The following is an 18,621-nucleotide window of genomic DNA, read 5'->3' on the forward strand; positions in this document are numbered from 1 at the left end:
TGGATAGTTTAGTTCACATAATTCACATCTGAAAGTGTAAACCTGCAGTGGTTTACACTATGTAGCACATAATTCCCTCAGAATGTTTAACTCCTGTTTTAAAATGAAGTCGATCAATCAACAAATCTAATCAAAATGAGGTTCCCCTGATCTCTGCTGAAACCAAAACAAGCAAAATACTAACTAGGCTGTTAGCATCAGTATGTCTCAGAACCATTTCCATTTCATGGCGGGACTGATAAAGTAACTTACAGAAAACAAATCTCCACAACCTGACTACTGTTTTTTCTGTCAGAGATTATACAATGAAAGCTAAATCACACAGTTCCCTACATTTGTTTCTTCTTACAGTCCAAAAACATGCAGCTCAGTGAATTAAATTATTTTTGTAATATACATTAATGTATAAGAATTAATCACAAACATCCCCTTTCCACAAGCAGCAGCCATTGCCCACAGTGCTTGTCAGTGGGCTGGTGATGATACTCCATCTCGTCTGGCGAACTCTTCACTGACAAGTAGATCTGTGTGGGTGGTCAACCAACCATCTCCTGGTCAGAGTTGTGTGGTAAAAGCTAACATTTGCCAAGTCATCCCTAACCAAGCCTCTTTCATTCTCAAGTCTGAGATCTGTAAAGTGTCTCCAAGAAACCTGGGAGGTATTGCGTGTTGTAGGTCTAATGATGGGCATGTGGTAATTACACCATTCTTAGATATGGCAGCATCGATGGTTATATTGCTCACACACTGACCTAGCACTTCTTTAGTGGCTTAGTTTCTGCCACATCTTTGAACTTTGATCAGGTTCAATCCTGCCTCATTTACAGGCACAAAAATGCTCTTTGAGGAGTTTGCACTAGACAGTGTGATATTACAGCAATAGTGGAAGAAGTATTCAGATCCTTTACTCAAGTAAAATTACTAATAGTTGTGTAAAAATACTCTGTTACAAGTTAAAGCCCTTCAATCAAAATCCTATAGTATACAAAATATACATAAATTATTAAAGTAAAAGTACTAATTCTGCAGAAAAATGGCCCCTTAAATGTAATATTATTATTACATTTTAGCTGCATTTCAAAATTTGGAGTAATGTTTCTCATAGGCATTTTGTGTGAAAGCAACAGTACATCTACATGCACACACATGCATATCCAGATCTACTATCTGGATATGCATGTGTTAGTGCAGTTCTCAACAGTTACTGCATGTTTATGTTACTGTATGTTTGTTTATGGTGGTGTCATCTTTCATGTGAAGCATGCTGAGTCTTTCTGTGATTGAACAGACAGGTGTTACAAATGTGAAAAAGTTTCCCCTCTAGGAATGATGTGTGATTTAAAGCTTTGCCAGAATTCAATGCAGCATTAACTGCTCTGTCAGGCCATGCGTAGGAATGTGTTCCCATATTGACTCTGGTATGAAAAAGACTGGAAAGAAACGCAATTAATGGGACTCACTGGACATCTAGAAGGTCTTGCAGAGTGGAATTTCAACATACATTAAAGTAGGAGACTTGCATAAAACAGTCCAAGAATAAAGGAAAATACAGTTGTTAAGTTTAGTCTAGTTGTTTTTTACATAATGTAATATTCATTGAAATTATCCTCACCCACAACAGTTCAAACTGAAAACGTTATTGTTTGTCCATATTGCATGATGCTGCACAAAGCAAGAAAAAACTGTCAGTAGCTACTGCAGCCATATTAAGTTTCTAACAGTGACACAAGCGTGTGGCTTCTGGGTTTGCAATCAGCAATTTGAAATGGGACTGACAATAAAACTCGGGCAACAGATATTTCAGTCATATTTCAGGGCAGGTAAGCTATTCAGATTGGTTCCCATACTGTGTTTTTTATTTTCTGCCTGTTAAGTTTCATGTGGTTCCGACTTTTCAGTCATTTATTTCATAAAACGTCTTGCAGTCAGCGCCATTTACAATTAATATAGCTGTCAGTTGTTGAATGAGCTAGGACACGCTGTCCATGTTGAAATCTCTGTGCACGAGTGTATTGCTGCCTTCAAGTGTTCCCCTTATGAGACTGATATTCAGGCTGATACCGATGTTGTGCAGACTGACCGTAATGGGAAATATGGTGGCCGCACGGTAACTTTTGAGGGCCAAATGTTGACTGCATTTATTTATTTATTTTCATCACAAAGTGATTACACATCTTTATTGTACTACAGATGCTATACGCCACACCTGACAGCTGAGCATGCATGATATGGAAAATTTGACTTCCTCAGCGTAGTTTTAGTATTTCCGGCACTACTTAAAGGCACCATACAGCCTATGAAAGGAGGAGAGCGTGCGAGAGAGGGGTGGGCGTGACGTCATGGCACGGTGCCCCGTCCATGTTTGGCGGAGAACTTTTTTGCAGCTTCGACAAAGTCTAGACACATTTGGCTTTGGTAACAACTAGACCCTGGAGAGAGAAAAACTATTTATTTAAAACTTATGTAATATCAACATAACATTATTTCATGTCTTATCTTAGTTGACCTTCCTTCATTTACTATCGTTATTAAGGTAACGTTCGCTCAAAAGACACAGCGGACAGTTGGGGATTCAGGTCCCTCTCATATCAGAATTAACGGCTAATTACGGTGTCGTTCAGTAGCCAAGCTAACGTTACTCTTGGATGGGCGACACGGTTTTTTTTCCCGTTTCTCACAATTAATAAATAGTCTCATTCTTCCGAGAGTCTTTTCATCCTCCGCCGGGTGGTTTCGTATGAACCGTGTCGAGGCAGCGACGAGGGGTCGGGGGCTCCGCCAGAAGAGCCGGGTTTCAGGATGAAGATGCCCAGAGGAGGACGCCTGTTCCTGGCGACGTGCCTCGGCTCGCTCTTCGTTCTCGTGCTTTATTTCCAGACCATCACCAAGCCAGGTAAGACCGGGCACATACTGTACTTTTTGGCTAAAATAACTAACGTTACACTAACCATATTGTAATATTAATTAACACGTTTATATGTAAATAAAACAGCAATTTAGATTAGATTTAGTGCAGTGACCATAAAAGTAAAACAACTTTATAGTTGTTAGAGGATCAAATATCACCTCATAAGTTACTGTATGTAGTATACACGTAAGGCAGCATTATATTAAGCTTAATTTAGGCGTAACGTTAGCTTTGATACAAGCATCTTTGGTTGACAAAACTTTTAACACAGTCAGCACACCTGTGTGTATGTGTTGGTGTGCATGTGTGAAGCAGTGGGCATGTGCTGAGACATAATGAAATGTGAGTGACATGAAGTATGAATAAGCTCACTGTGAACAGTGGAATGTTTTGAAACCCCCCCTCCTAGAGACCCCCTGCATTCCTCTGCTTCAGCCTTCCTTTCCTCTCCTCTCCTTTTGTCTCCTTGACTGAGCCCGTCCTGGATATTGGAAGACAGATTTTGGGCCCCAGGCGACTGCAGACATCCAGGGAGAGGAGTTAGATCTCAGATAAAAGAGAAGGAGAAGTACAGATGATTGATTTGCGCTCACCACACATGCTGAAGCAAAATGGCAGTTGGGTAAGAGGAGAAGGAGAAAGAGCATTTGATACAAAAGAGCTGTTTTCCATGTGGATAGTAAAGAAGAGAGAATGAGGATAATTGGGGTAGAGAGGAGAAGCCAATGCCCTGTCTTTGGTGATGTTGTCAGGCAAGAGGAGCTTTAAAAATCATTGTGGGTTTTCTCTGAAATAAGTATTGACATAAAGTCTGCAAAGTTTTGCAACTTTGGTGAGACACTTGTCAAGGCACGAACTGAATCATCCCCAGTTGTCACACTGTGCGTGTCATAAGATATAAAAGATAATGATGGTGAAATAGTAAAAAATTAAAAAACATAATCACACCCGTAACTTCAATCAAAATAATTATCTTTGCTTGAAATGAACTTGGGATGCATTAAACAAATATGATGCACCACACCTGATGTGTCTCCAGTGCACACGACATGAGTGAACAGTTCAAAACCACAGAAATAAATCAGCTTTTACAGAACACAACATGTTGAATAAATGTAGAGCAGTCTGTAAGCAGACACACTAAACCACATGTTGCCAAACCTACGAGCAACACACTTTAGCACTACCATTGACACCCCCACCTCCTCTACCTGACTGTTGTAGGTGGATACCCATACTATGTGCCCTGTCTGGGCTTGTCTGCTTTACAGCTCCACCAATAACCATGCAGGCCACATGAAAAGCGTTGTGGAACCACATTAGACAGGACTAATTCACAGGATGTCAACAAAGCACAAGGCGTCCTTAATTACCGTGTATCCAGTCAGAGACAGATTGAAAACTAACATCAATTTTCTTGTTTAATTCTGTATTCTCCTGGCCTTCTCCATTCCTTTTAATATCTCTCTTCTGCTCTGTTTTGTTCCAGTATGTTGCAGTATGTATGTTTTATGCCTAATGCATATTGCTTTTTTTTTTTTTTTTTTTTACATCTAAACCCACTTACTTGATGGTTCATGCAAAATTTCAATCCAAATCAGTTTATGTTAAAACCTCCTTTATAAAGTTCCTGTATATGCAGTATAAGGATATGTAAAGTGATTAAATCTATTTAACAGCTTATTCCTCTTCTGCAGATGCTTAACAAAACAAACAATAACAAATCCTAGGATGACTTGAAAGAAGAAATTTGAAGCCTGACACCAACACCTGATATTCATCACTGATGTTGTAGACGTGTCCCAAGTATTTCCACTGTCACACTTAATCTACGTGTGCTGGAAATACTATACCCCAAACTGGATGGTTATTTCAAGTGAGAGAGAGAGTCGAGAATATGTTTGTTTTGGGGGCAAAATACTTCTAAAATGTAGTTTAGGTGATTATTTTCATTACTGATTAATCTGCCAATTATTTTCTCAATTAATGGTTTGATCTATAAAATGTCAGAGAACAGTGAAACTGCCTGTTGATGAGAGTTCAACCAAAAGTCTAAAACCCAAAAGATATTCAGTTTATTATCATGTATGGCAAAGAAAAGCATGAAATCTTCACATCACATTTCAGCTAATGTTTGACATTTTTGCTTAAAAAATGACAAAAACAATGAATTGATTATGAAAATAGTTGCAGATTGGGGCTGCCCCCTAAAACCTGCTGAGTCGATGCATCAGTCAAGAACCCCGAGTCCATTTGCATTTTGTCAGATGATTTGCAGCCTTTTTTTCACGACAGCATGACAGACTGTAAACTTTTACAGATTCTTCTCTCTAAATGACCTTAATACATAACTGTGATGGAAACAGGGGGACTTTTTATTTCTCCGGCTGTGTGGTAATCTGACATTTGCACATCACAAATGATGAACAACAGCTTTAAAACACAAGTTTTACAAGTAAAACACGAGACTCATGCAGCTGTTGTAACAGATTATTCTGTGGCTGCTTTGCTGGTGCGCGTGATTGTACTGTAACTGCAGTAATTTGTGGAGACATGAATGATATTTCTGTAGGATGTAGTGAAGAAAGAAACAAAAAGTAATAATGTTGTTTAGTATGTAGAACCCAAAAGAACAAAATATATGTAATTAAATAAATATAGAGAAATATAGATGAGTATATGAGACTACACAGCACCTCCCCCTCCCGTACAAGTTGATGCATTGGTCTAAAATGCAGAATCTGAGTTGATTGTGAAAATCCTGAGTCGGGGACAGCCCTATTGCTGATTAATATTCTGTTGATTGGCTTATCGTTGCAGCTCTAATTTAGTTTGATTATGTGTATGCCTCCTACGCCAAATTTTGATGCAGTTGGCTGAGATATTTGCGTCTTAGCCTAACTTGAGAAACTGTGATCAGAGCCTGTGATGTGGTATGGCCTAAATGTTTTCATTGGTGAGGTATCGGAGGTTTGATGTTCGCGCTACTAACCAAGATCAGCAGATAAGAAAAATAGTTTGCTTCCAGTAATAATAAAAGCCCGATTGTTGATAGAGAGGTGGTCTTTTGGTTGAGGGAAGAAAGAAAAAACAGCACTGATGGTAATAAGTTTAATCCCATGTTTTGGTGTTACTGCATTACCGTGGAAACTGTCCCAGCCTCTGGACTTACAAAATAATTCTGTGTTGTAATTCTGCAAACGTTTTACACTCATACTTCTCATTTCGTTTTTCTCATTTGACACTGATGTAAACTATCCTTCTCCAAACTGTATAGTCATTTACTGCATAGACAGTTAATGACTATAAAAATCATACACTATGAAGAATGTTCTGTACTTCTTTAAGTTGAAGACTTAAAGACATTGTTGATGGATATCTGATTCGTTTTACACAGGAATGTGCTATATATGAAAGCTCTCTCACACACACACACACACGCACACACATCCACTTGCTCTGCAGAGCCACATCTCCAAATTAAGCATACTGTGTAATAGTGGACAGGAAGCTCAGTGTATATTATTGTCGTGCTTCCATTGTCTGACTTCCTGTGCCAACACCCTGGGTTTGGCACATAAGAAAGAAATACGAGTCCTATCCAGTGTGCTGTTAAAAACCTCATTAGTCGAGCCACGTCAGATTTGTAGCTCTATCAGCTCTTCATTTATTTAGGAATTTGAGTTTGTGAGATTGAGATATGCTTTATCTTTAGTCGAGCTTTAGTCGTAGTTCCTTTGCGGGTAGGACAGTGTCATTTTAAACCTTGGAGTTTGGCAATATGATGCAACACTTCCTCAGTAATGTTCAAGTGTAGTAAAGATTACATCAGTGGTGTTAAAGATACTGCACACATTGATGAGCAAATGAATGATGTAGGTGTGAGTGTATGGCTCACCAATGGGGATCGGCAAGTTGTTTGATGTTAATTAACATTTTGGCTGGTACATTAGCATAAATCACATGTCCAAAATGATTAAACACCAGTATAATTTACAGTGTACAGTGAATCAACTTCGAGTCATAGCATTCCACCTGTATGTAATGTTATCATTATGTAATTTGTTTTAAAACTGTGCTTGGGATTTGTTGAATTTTGTCTCTGGCTACTGCTGTGTATTAAAACTACTTCAAAAACCATTAACGGCTGCAGCAATAATGGACTGAAGCATGGAGTTTTTTTTTTGAAAGACTCAGGCTGCGTCAGTATCAAAACCGACAACATATCACCCAGTGAGAGATTGTCAGCATCTAAGCACGATCTGTTCATGCATAGATTTAAAGTCATCAGTGTAGATCAGAGTTATGCTTTGTGCTGTGTGTTTTTGACAAAGTTGTAGCTGACCGAGAAAATCAAATCCTTGTAATCACTGCCCTTCTTTTCAAACACGATCAATTCTGCAACTTACCAAAATACTAATTGGTGAGAAAAATAATAATTCTGGTGAGAAAATGTAACGGCCATGAAAACAGTCTAGAAACATTGACCTTTCTGTATTATGATTCTCTAAACGTGATTCTCTAACTCTTTCCCTGTTAAGATATTTCACATTTTGTTTCATTAAGTCAGAGTTTTTTAAAATATAAAAATACAAACTTGGTGCAATGATGCAAATAAAAGGCCTGCTGAGCTACTCCAGAAGCTCCTCCTCCTTCAGGCCAGTGTAAAACGGTTTTAACATACTGAGAAACTTTTTCCTGACATTTACTTTTTCCAGTCAGCCTCTCTTATTAGATACATCATAATTTGAACAAAAATAGAGATGAACACCCAGTTTCTCTTATGTGGTCGCATTGACTCAGCAGTGCTATGGCACAGTGTCGTTGTGTGTGTAGTTCGAGTACAGTATGTGTGACTTTGCCAAGTATCATAGCTCAGCGTAGAAGGATGGTATACAGTATGTGCACTTGTTCAAGATAGCGTGAACTTGTCAGTATTTAGAGCAAGGGTCGTGAGTCTTTAGCCCTGCTGTTTGACACAGGAAACCATTTTCTGTCAACACCCCGAACACACAAAACTAAACATACTCATTGCATCACATTTCAAATTTTGACAAAAATGTGATTAAATTTTGACTGTGTTAATCAATCCTTACACTCAGCATGTGGTTCAGTATAATGGCTGCCATTCTTAAAATAGGTGACATCACATGTCTGTATGTCATTTTTTGTTTGCGTCATGGCATGGTCACATGGTAAAAGTCAAACTAAATAGAGAAATGTTGCCTTGGAGTAGAGTCAGAACTGAAATGTGTCTGAGGTTTGTTCTTGATAGAATCATTTCTGATCCTCTGTTGCTTTTCGCTCTACATTCACCCTCTACAACGTTTCCACTTCATTTGCTTGGCAGCTGTACATGGCTTCAGATACTAGAGGGTGGGGAAACACTCCTCTGTCTTTCCCAACGATGGGAAACAATAACGTTGTCTGATCAACAAGCAGAACTGTCACAGCTGTTGTCACACATACTAATCAAATCTGAGCTGAATTAATAAAAACTTAAACTCATGGATGACAGGATTTTGAAACTTGCATCTGTCACATATCACTGATTCTCCAACCAGCTCTGCTGGTTCTTGCGAAAGTGATGGATTCCTCCTTGCAGCTCTAAACAGAGACAACATCAAGGCCTGCTCTGATGTGTGTTGCCCGCACACAGAGTCAGTCCACAATTCATTGTCATTTTTTACCTAAACCTACTGTAGGCACAAACACACACTGTAATCTTTGTCATTGAACATGTATTTACCCAAAGACACACTTATTCACCCCTATACACATACACACACACACACACTCTCACACAGCGCAATACTATAATTGAACGCTACTTCATGTGTGTGCATGCTGCCACTTATCATCTGACATTGATATCAATGAGGCTGTTGTGAAACAAACATTGTTTGATGCCGTTAAGGTCCCCCACAACGCCGGCAGCCCTTTACAGAGCGCAGCACACCACATGCTACACTTGCTGGTGGTTTGTTCTGCCTCACTCTCTCAGCTGTATTAAAAGTCTATTTGTTATTACTCCAAACATGCTCTATCTTGTAAATTGTTAAGCCTGTTGCCTTCTAGCGTTAGCCTTTTTCAAACCACTAACAGTGTGTTTTGAAAAGAGGAAGCATTAAGCATGAGTGGATTTATATGCCAAAACAAGAACTAGAGGCCTGTGTCTAACGTACTTGAAAAAGATGTGGTTTCGGTGCCTCAAGTTCAGACTTTCTGTCTCTGGTCTTACTTGCACTTTTAGAAACCAGTAACATTGACAGTGATTGTCATGTTTTCCGTTGCAGGTGTCCTTTTTAGCCTCTCTATTTCTCCGTTTCAGATATAAAAACGTTTATTAGTTTAGTTTTGGGATCAACAAACCACAGCTACTGTTGCTACTTCATGAAGAGGCAGAAGTTCAGTGGTCATAATGCACTTTTGGGAAACGAGGCCCAAACATGCTTGTGTTAAATGTTAATAAATTAGGGATCGTTGAACACACCACATGCTATTGTTTGGTTTCAAAAGTCGGACAGGAGGGATGAGCGCTCCCTCTGAGAAAACTTTTACATGTCAGCAGATCAGGAAGCTACAGTTTAACAGTCACAGTGTCCTTAAAGTCAAAGAGCTGTTGTGGATAAATTGGGTAATAAGACCTTGGTGGTGTGGTCATACTCTACTTAATATGGTCATACTTAAAACTCTGTTTGTCCATACAGTTGATGAGACAGTCCCAAACGCAGCTAGGCTACTTTAAGTCTAACGTAAAACAGACTAGAGATAAATTAAGTTTATTACCTGAAGCTTACCTTCCAATAAAGAGTGCAAGCGTTTACATCCACACTCTCACCAGCAATTAGACCCATCCCCAGAAACACCCCTGCAACAAACCATAAGTGCTTTTCCACCATTATTAAACACATGCGGTTGGTTTGTTAAACACGGCTTTAATGGCAAAAGACGTCCCACTACACACAGTTGAAAATGTGTGACCTCCCTGGCTGCAAACATTTCATACTGAAGGATTTTTGAGGATTAATTCAAATAGATTTTTCTCAGGTTGTGAATCTACTACTAGGGAATTTACACTTTGTGATTTATATTGATATTGACTAATATGAAAGAGATTATCATGTGAAAAATATAAGTCATGTCAGCCAGCCCCAGCATTAAATCTAAAAGCGTTATGCACCGAGGTAACTTTATCCCTTTCAGTTTCACTTTTACTGTTCTTGAGAATTAAAGGGACTCAAAGATATACAGTATTTCAGATCAACCTGAACTCTGACATCGTAATTTTTGGATTGAGAAATTGTCTGGTTGTAACTGAATCCAGGAATTTCTTACAGTAGTGTTTTTGACCCTCTTGAATGAAGGTGAACAGCAAGAGGGTAAGACTAACATTAAAAGGGAGTGCCTGCCTGGCTACAAAGAACAGCAGTGATTGTAAAGTCACCTCATCTTGTTGGTCTAATTACCACCATCTGTTGCTTTTAGCGTGTGGATGGTGTGACGCCTTCAAATCAAGCTATGCTCTAAACAAACACATAAAGCCTGGCGGCCTGTTACTCCTGATAACCCAATTGTCTCTTCCTGCCTGCAGTTATTTTCATTTGTGACATCCTATTTTCCCTTTCAGTCACATTGTGAAACAGACTTTTATATACCTCAATCAAAGCAAATTACACTGTGGTTTTCTCTCAACTCACGGAATCTTCCATTACGTGGCCCTCATAAAGACAGGCCTTCATTTCAAGTGCAATTAAGTGCAGTTTTACCTCTTTAAGTAAATATTTACATTATTGATGCCACAGAATCCTCTTTGTTCTTTATCATGATCAGAGGGAGGATGAGGTTTTTCAAATGAAAAAGGAAGTTTATTTGCCAGGAAGCAGGGCAGAGACTTGATTCACAAAACGAGAAACAAAACCATTAGCAATAAAATTGGTTGTGGTGTATTAGGCCTCCACACACAGTGAAAGTGATCTTAATGTTGTTATTTAAATTTGTCTCCTTCTCTCTTGTCAGCTGATAAGACATAAACAAGCGGTGTCTGTTTACAAAGATCCAGAGTGGTGTACATGCTTAATGGAACCTTGTTCGTCTGGGAACATAACATCAGTGGCGTTTCACACCCTCGAGACTGTCAGACGAGACAGAGCCAGGTTCAGTTCTGTTTGTCTGTGTAGTAAGACTGGGGCCCTCATCTGCTCTTCTTCAACTGTCTGTATTTTGTCACTTCCTGAATCTGAGAGGAAGTGGTGGTTTTCTGGTGAATGTGATAGAACACACGACACTGAAAAAGATATGGTTTATGACGCTTGTGAAATGCACATTTCCATGTAACAGAAAAAAAAAAACATTGACTGTGTTATTGTAGTTGAAAGCTTTGATGCAATATAAAAGATAAGAAAAAGCATTCTTGAGCTAAACTTTGAACGTACAACAAAAATAATATGAAAGCAGTGTTTTCAGTGGCGATAAGAAGGAAGAGTGAACATGTTCTTAAAACAGAGCAGGTCACAACCCTCCCTCCCCTCATCATGCTCACACATTCACACCCATGTACATGTACACTTACACATGTAGAGGCTGTGTTTAGCTGTCACCTTTTGAACTTTTTGAAATTTCCCAGCAGGTATCACAGTATTATATTATTATTTAGAAATCCCACACATATGATTTTCAATGCCGTCAAAAATACAGACTCAGAGTGAACCTTGAGTACACCTGGAGTTTAGGAGGAGCACTTGAAGGCAGCATGTAACCCCCCCTCCGACCACAATATGGGTTGCAATGGCAGAGTGGCACTGTCTGTATTTCTGCTCGCTGACTGCAGAAGCAGTGATTCAAAGTTAATAACTTGGCTGAAAACTTGAGCCAAAATATGAGAACGTTTGCGGGTGGGGTCAGGTTTGGGTGGTTGATTGACATATTTTTGCGGGTCAGGCGGTACAGATCGGCTCTCTTAATGAGTCGGGTGGGTGCAGGTATTAAAAAACCCTGACCTGCGCATCACCACTAGACAATGTCATACATGCTACAATGACTTCTATCACCAGCAGCTCAGCTGTTAAGGATTTTTTTTTAACACAAATACCGTCATATACCATGTGAAGGTATGAAAAAAGTGATTTACTCACTCAGGTACCCATGCAGTCATACTCAGAGTGCATCATGGGGTGATGGGATTTCTGCAGAAATCCACCCCCTGTTCGGAAAGTACAAATTACTTCTTTCTTCTTTGGAGAAATATACAACACAGAACTTTGATCAGTACTGTGTTTAAATGACCTGTTCAACATTTTGAAAAATGCATCTGATCACTTTCTCCAAGAGTTTCTCCAAGAGTTAGAAAGATTGATACTACTCTCATGTCTGTTTGATAAATATGAAGCTACAGCTAGGAGACTGACAGCTTAGTTTAGCATAAAAACTGTAAGCAGGGGAAACAGCTAGCCTGGCTCTGGTTAAAGGTGAAAAAATACACCCACCACCACCTTTGAAGCTCACTAATTAACCAAACCACAACTGAAATGTAAAAATGAGAAGTTGTTGTTTGGTAAGTTACTTCCTGGCCTTGTCATGTGAGATCTCCAGCACTTTTTAGCTGTTACATTTTACAGCACATACAAGCCCCAGGTGACATCTCAGATGTCTTGTTTGAACAGTCCACAACCCAAACTACTTAGTTTATTATCATAGAGGACTAAAGAAACCAGAAAATATTCACATTTGAGAAGCTGGAATTTTCTTAAAATTTCCTCTTAAAATATAACTCAAAATGATTAATTGATTATCAAAACAGTTGGTTATTAATTTAACTAATCGATTAGTTGCAGCTCTGCTGTACAGTCTCCTGTTATGAGTTTTAGGATTCAAAACAGGAATGTACTCTTGCCGATTTTAAATTAGCTCTGCATTTGACATTAACTTTCCCCATTTTCCTGTCTTAACCACGTGACATCATGAATGAAAGACCTAATGAAATATTTCCTCTCCATCATGCAGTGTTTAAACTTGAAAACACACAATAACCCATTAATGTGACTACAGCCGCCACAAGTGTCTCTTGACCTACTTTCCAGCTTCCTGAGGAAGTGTCCTGAGTTTGTGCAGGACTCAGTGGCTTAAAATGTGAACGACGGCGCTGTTGACTGCGAGCTTAGACATCTATATTCAGTTCTACCTGGAACCTTGACTGTCTGAGTTTTATGTATGGTGGCTTGTATGTTTCAGACCTCTGGAATAGCAGTATGCTGTTTCTGTGACCTCTTCCTTGTCATCCTAGCGGAAACCCACTGTAACCTTAACAAAACATTTTTGTCATATATCCATAGACCTCAAAATATACATAAAATACATAGCATTTATATGTTAGTAAGCCTATATTTGTTAAATGGAACTCTGATTTTGTGTAAGATGTGGATTTGAAATGTATCCAGTAAAGCTTTCATCACGGTCCAAGAATTAGATGCCTATCTCTGTGTTCAGATGATGTGGCAGAGCGTTCACCCAGAGGAAGTCGAGGATTTTGATGATTCCTGTGAGCTCACGCAGAGAGGAGGGACAGGGAGAGGCTGCATCACGACAGTCTGTCTCTCTGTCTCACTGTCTATCTCAGATCCTCTTATAGCGCATGCCTCACTGTGTTCGCTTAGTCACCAGTAATTCATTTTGTGTTTTCTGCTTCCTCAAATTTGCAGGAAACAGTCATGATTTAGAGCTTGATTTTAATCTTGATCATGAGTTTGCGCACAATAGTGGTTTATATGTCTTTCATGAGTCGAGTCCCAAGCTGACGCTCAGATTTATTACATTTTTCAAAATGTTGGAACTTTTATTTGCTTGATGTGAACTCATCAGAAAGAAAAGAAACAGTCAGAGAGAAAAACTTCCCTCTGGACTGCATACTTGCATAGCATAAGCCTTCCCAACCTTTTTATGCCCTAACTCAGTGATATGCTTTCCATATGATGGTATGGAGTTTTCTCATCACTCTGTTGGGCCCTCCTCCAAATACTTTCCCCTCATGCTTATACATATGAAGCATATTCTCCACCTCTCTCCACCTCCTTCTCGTTCCAACTTTGTGTGAAGACATAAAGCAACCGGAGGCATTGTTTAGCCACATGTGCAAAGCAAATCACTTTTCTCGCTCAGCACCATTAACTGCAGACCCCAACACTGACTGCCATCAGGTCTGGATGGGGGCTGGAGAGGAGGGGGATGGGAGTGGGGGGATGGAAGGAGAAGACAGATGTGTTTATAGAGACTGGAGGAGGGAGGAGAGACGATAACAAGGTCTCCATCCAGATATCTTCTTCAAACCAGCACAGCCTCCTGCATGTCCCTCATTATATATGCATGTTATGCAGCCAAATACTGATGCATATTCATCATTGTTTGGTTGTGTAATGTTAGTAAATTGGAAGTGCGTGTTCCTGAAATCTTTACAGTCTGTTCTGATTTGTACTGTGTCCTCCAGTTAGTCTGCTGTGGATAAACAACTTATTTTATGTAAAAGTCAAATGACAAAAGACAGGTTACGAAAAAAAATGTTGCAGCAAAAGCAAAGAGTAAGAAGAGAAGTGCAACTAATGTAAGACAGAGTTTGAAAGGAACAAGCTGTTCCTATTGAATCTATGAGTGAAAGGAGAAAGGAGGGAGGATTTTTTTTTAAAAAAAGGATCACGTCATGACAAACAGACCAGAGGAAGGTTGGAAAGTTGGCTCCGACTGACGGACATCTTTACAGTGTAATTTAAACCTCTCTGCAATTACATGACACATTGTTAAACAAAGTGTTTCTCATTTGTGACCGTCATATAGGCTAATTTAAAAATAACAATAATGTGGTCAGACTTTCATCCGTGTTGCCAAGTCAACAAAACACACGCAATGAAAATTAACCAGACGTGTTCTCCTGTTGACATATAACACAATACAGATTTAATGTGGTGTTATTCATATCAGATTTTCACATACATCTTATGAAAAGAAATGAACTGGGACATGAGTTCATTCAGATAACACACAAGTTAAACTCTTCTGTCAAATGGTGTTTTTTTTTAAAAAGAATGTGTTGAGTGGCTGTAATCATATGGCTTTTTGATTTGTCCCTCTCTTACTGTAGAACCTGGTTTGAAGACTGTCAGCAGACCAGGGCAAAGCAGGAGAAGTCCACTGCAGAGCCTCTACAATGGAGATCAGGTGAGAACAGACAGAAGCTGGATAGCTTAGCTACAAGAAGAGGGAAACAGCTAGCCTGGCTCAGTCCTAAGGAAACAAAATCCACCTAAAGCTCACTGACTAACACAATGGGTTTTTTTTTAATCTGTACAAAATTGACACTTTGTGGTTTTACGGTAGTTAATGATTCGGACTATTTCTTGGCTTGGCGCAGTGATTTTCTGGAGTCGTGTTGTGTCTGTGAGGTTGCCCAGATTTCTCTGAAAATATCATTTGATGACAGTTTTGGCATCTCAGTGGAGGCTGGGCTGTAGGGTATTAACTTTGAGAGTCACAGTGAGCTGAGCATTGAACATCTTTATGATGTTTATTGTTACATACAGTGTAAAGCTGATTGGAAATGATTTCCAGAACTGATTCAAGGCCATCAACTCAGTTCACATTGTATTCATTCATTTTGAATTAGCAAGCTATGTAGCCATCTCGCAAACACACAGTAACAAGCTTCCCTGTATTAGAAGCAAATATATCAAGTCAGCAGAGACACCAGACCTCCTACAGCCAGGTGGCAGGATGAAGGGATTTAGTTGGTAAACTTATTGCACTTATTGAAGACTTTGTCAGCTTCAATAAGTGCAAATTTTCCACTATTGAAATAGTTTTTTAAAGTTTTTTTGTGAAGATGACATATGACATATGTTCTTTTAATGTGTCACAGACAGTAGGGATGCCACAGTGAGGAAATTTTCCCACCGACTAAAAAACTGACAACACCGGTTACCGGTTACACTGGACATTTTACAAATGGCACTCGCCTGCCATCCGGAGAGATGAAAACAAGCACCGAGACCCAGGGAGACATAAGAGCAGCTGCTCACTAACAGCTAGTTTTACTTAAGTTTACAGCAGCAGGACGGAGAACAGACGTTTCACTCTGCTACTTTTTGCTGCGACTCTGCTGCTGCTGCTGCTGCAGACACTTCTGGAGCTGACCCTGTCACTTTATAATTGTAGCATCTGTCGTCCGACTAAGTATTGATAACACGCTCGATACTTTACAAATTGGATTTTTATTTAATTTGTTTTTTTATTTGATGAACATGGGCACTGACGCAAAAATGAAATAAATGGGTTTGTTTCTATAGAAAAAAGCAAAACTTCAGTATGGGCGGTGGGCAAGTAATGTATATGATGTATGTCCAAACGCTGTGTAACACCGGTAACATTGACCACTGTGACAAGCCTAACAGACAGGTGACAAATTAAAAGAAAAAACAACTTAAAGTGTCTTAGTAAGGTTTTGGGCCACCACATGCTGCCAGAACAGTCTCAATGCACATTGGCACGTCTCTGAACTCTTCTGGAGGGATGAACACCATTCTTCCAAAAGATATAAAATATATTTTATATGTGAACTGCCTGCAACTATTTTTAAAAGGTGTTTCTGTTTCTCTTTAACCCTTAATCATCCCACTTGGTCTCTCTTTCACCTGCTGCATCGTCCTCATCGTCCTCTCTACAAGCAGCTGGAGCTGTTAGCAGCTCAGAGGTCCCTCCAAGGCCGCAGGGAGCTGTTGGAGCAGGAGTGCCTGAGCCACACGAGGAAGCGGCGGGTGCTTTCGCCCGAGGATCTCAAACACCTCATTGTGGATGATAAACACAGCCTTATTTACTGCTATGTACCAAAGGTTGGTTACCATGAGGGTAATTAACACAGCTGAAGTTCCAGACCACATAAAATTAGATTGTTTGTTGCAGATTGTTGAGATGATAGTTTGTTACAGTGTGTAAAAGCATTGCTGCTTTCACTTTTTTATATGTATAAAAGTTTTTTTGACTGAAATAAAATCTCTCTGTCCTCACTTCCAGGTAGCCTGCACCAACTGGAAGCGTGTCCTCATGGTCCTCACCAGTGACGGCCGCTACACTGACCCTCTTGCCATCCCTGCCAATGAGGCCCACGTGGCGGGAAACCTGCGCACACTCTCCGAGTTCTCAGTCCCTGAGATCAACCAACGCCTTCGCAGCTACCTCAAGTTCATCTTCGTGCGGGAGCCCTTTGAGCGCCTGGTGTCCGCCTACCGGAACAAGTTCACGCGCAGCTACAACACTGCTTTCCACAAGCGCTACGGAACCAAGATCGTCCGCCGGCACCGGCCCAACCCGCAGCGTGAAGCACTGGAGAAAGGGAATGACGTTTCTTTCCACGAGTTTGTCCAGTATCTTGTGGACCCTCGGACCCAACGGGAAGAACCTTTCAATGAGCACTGGGAGCGGGTGCACTCTCTCTGCCACCCATGTCTGATCCATTATGACGTGGTGGGGAAGTATGAGACTCTGGAGCCAGACGCGCAGGCTGTGCTCAGATTGGCCGGAGTGGATGGGACACTTCAATTTCCAACGTCTGGTAAGAGCACCCGGACTGACGGCAACATGGCAGCACGCTTCTTTAAGCACATCAGTCCTTTCTACCAGAAGAAACTATTCAACCTGTATCGAATGGATTTCCTGCTCTTTAACTACTCAACACCAGAGTATCTCAGGACTTGATGTGGGGCAGAGAAAAGAGGGTTGAAATCAGTGCCATGGATGGACTGGCCAATCGCGCAGCTCTGAAGGCTTTTGTGATAGTCCACATTTCATACAGTGGATGTGTGATGGTACGTTTGCACTTTTTTATTGCCATGGACTTTTCATTCCTGCGTGGAATGGTCCATCACACGCACAGACTTGGCACTACGACTCTCCAACAACAACTAAAAAACTGGTTTCAGTGAAGGGAACTTACTAAATGGAACCACATTTCTTCCTGAGAAGGACAGACTGTATGTGCTGTTATCTTAATAGCATGTTATATGCAGTGTGTCACACTCACTCATAGTTTATTGGTTTACTTTCCAGTTTAAAGATGTTTAGCAGAACAGATTGCTGAAGGGTCTTGGCCTTTAAGTTCAGTAAGAATTCAGTATTTATTATTTTTACTCACCCGATTTCCATTTCTCTCCAAGAACCTGCTTTGTCAGATGGAGCAAATCTTTCTCTCCCTGACTTTTTCTGTTTTAGTTCTGTTGCTGTCTTTTATACGTAGTTGTTGAGTTGAGTGAAATATGCCTTACCAGCATTCCTGTGGTGCCCACTACAGTAAAAGTTCTCTTGCCTTGTTTTTCTGAGAACTAATGAGCCACAAATTAAAGTCACACTTCAGAGGAGCAGGTTCTTCTCTTACACGGGCATACAGGTTAATGTGCTGACTGTGAAGCTGCACATTGCAGATTGTTTCAAAGCACCTACAGTACAGTATCTCTGGAAGGCCTTTATTTATGTATGTCAGTGCATAAAGTATTTATTGTTATGGATTTGGGCTCATGATTTTGTGAAAATGGATTTTATATGAAAGAATAAGGGGTTTCTCTTCTGAGTGAATACTTCTTGCATGGAGCAAGTTATTTGCTGTCTCGGCTTTTGCACATAAACTGATGCCAAATAGAAATCTATCTATCATATACGTTTTTTTTAATCTAAGCTCTGCT

The 18,621-nt window shown here is 40.0% G+C and overlaps 1 protein-coding gene across 4 annotated transcripts; it reads left to right on the forward strand.

Moving 5' to 3' along the window:
* Nucleotides 1-2,315: 2,315 nt before the first annotated feature.
* On the forward strand, nucleotides 2,316-18,447 carry LOC121895255 (carbohydrate sulfotransferase 11-like). 4 transcript variants are annotated; one of them, XM_042408255.1, is made up of 5 exons: nucleotides 2,316-2,415; nucleotides 2,709-2,893; nucleotides 15,036-15,112; nucleotides 16,615-16,779; nucleotides 16,961-18,447. In XM_042408255.1, the coding sequence occupies exons 2-5, from the start codon at nucleotides 2,800-2,802 to the stop codon at nucleotides 17,639-17,641; spliced, it is 1,017 nt and encodes a 338-aa protein (XP_042264189.1). In that variant the 5' UTR covers nucleotides 2,316-2,415; nucleotides 2,709-2,799; the 3' UTR covers nucleotides 17,642-18,447. The 4 variants fall into 4 exon arrangements, with proteins under 4 accessions (XP_042264189.1, XP_042264188.1, XP_042264187.1 ...); XM_042408254.1 differs by having other exon boundaries at nucleotides 2,317-2,533; XM_042408253.1 differs by having other exon boundaries at nucleotides 2,317-2,893.
* Nucleotides 18,448-18,621: the final 174 nt, after the last annotated feature.

The sequence above is a fragment of the Thunnus maccoyii genome, chromosome 4 (assembly GCF_910596095.1).
Source record: "Thunnus maccoyii chromosome 4, fThuMac1.1, whole genome shotgun sequence".
In the NCBI taxonomy this organism is placed as follows: domain Eukaryota; kingdom Metazoa; phylum Chordata; class Actinopteri; order Scombriformes; family Scombridae; genus Thunnus; species Thunnus maccoyii.

Excerpts from the sequence above, each read along its gene's own strand:
- LOC121895255 (XM_042408255.1), top strand. The coding sequence starts at position 2,800 with ATGAAGATGCCCAGAGGAGGACGCCTGTTCCTGGCGACGTGCCTCGGC. Across the intron at positions 15,113-16,614 it reads GCCTCTACAATGGAGATCAG|CAGCTGGAGCTGTTAGCAGC; the intron begins GTGAGAACAGAC and ends CCTCTCTACAAG. Across the intron at positions 16,780-16,960 it reads TTTACTGCTATGTACCAAAG|GTAGCCTGCACCAACTGGAA; the intron begins GTTGGTTACCAT and ends CCTCACTTCCAG.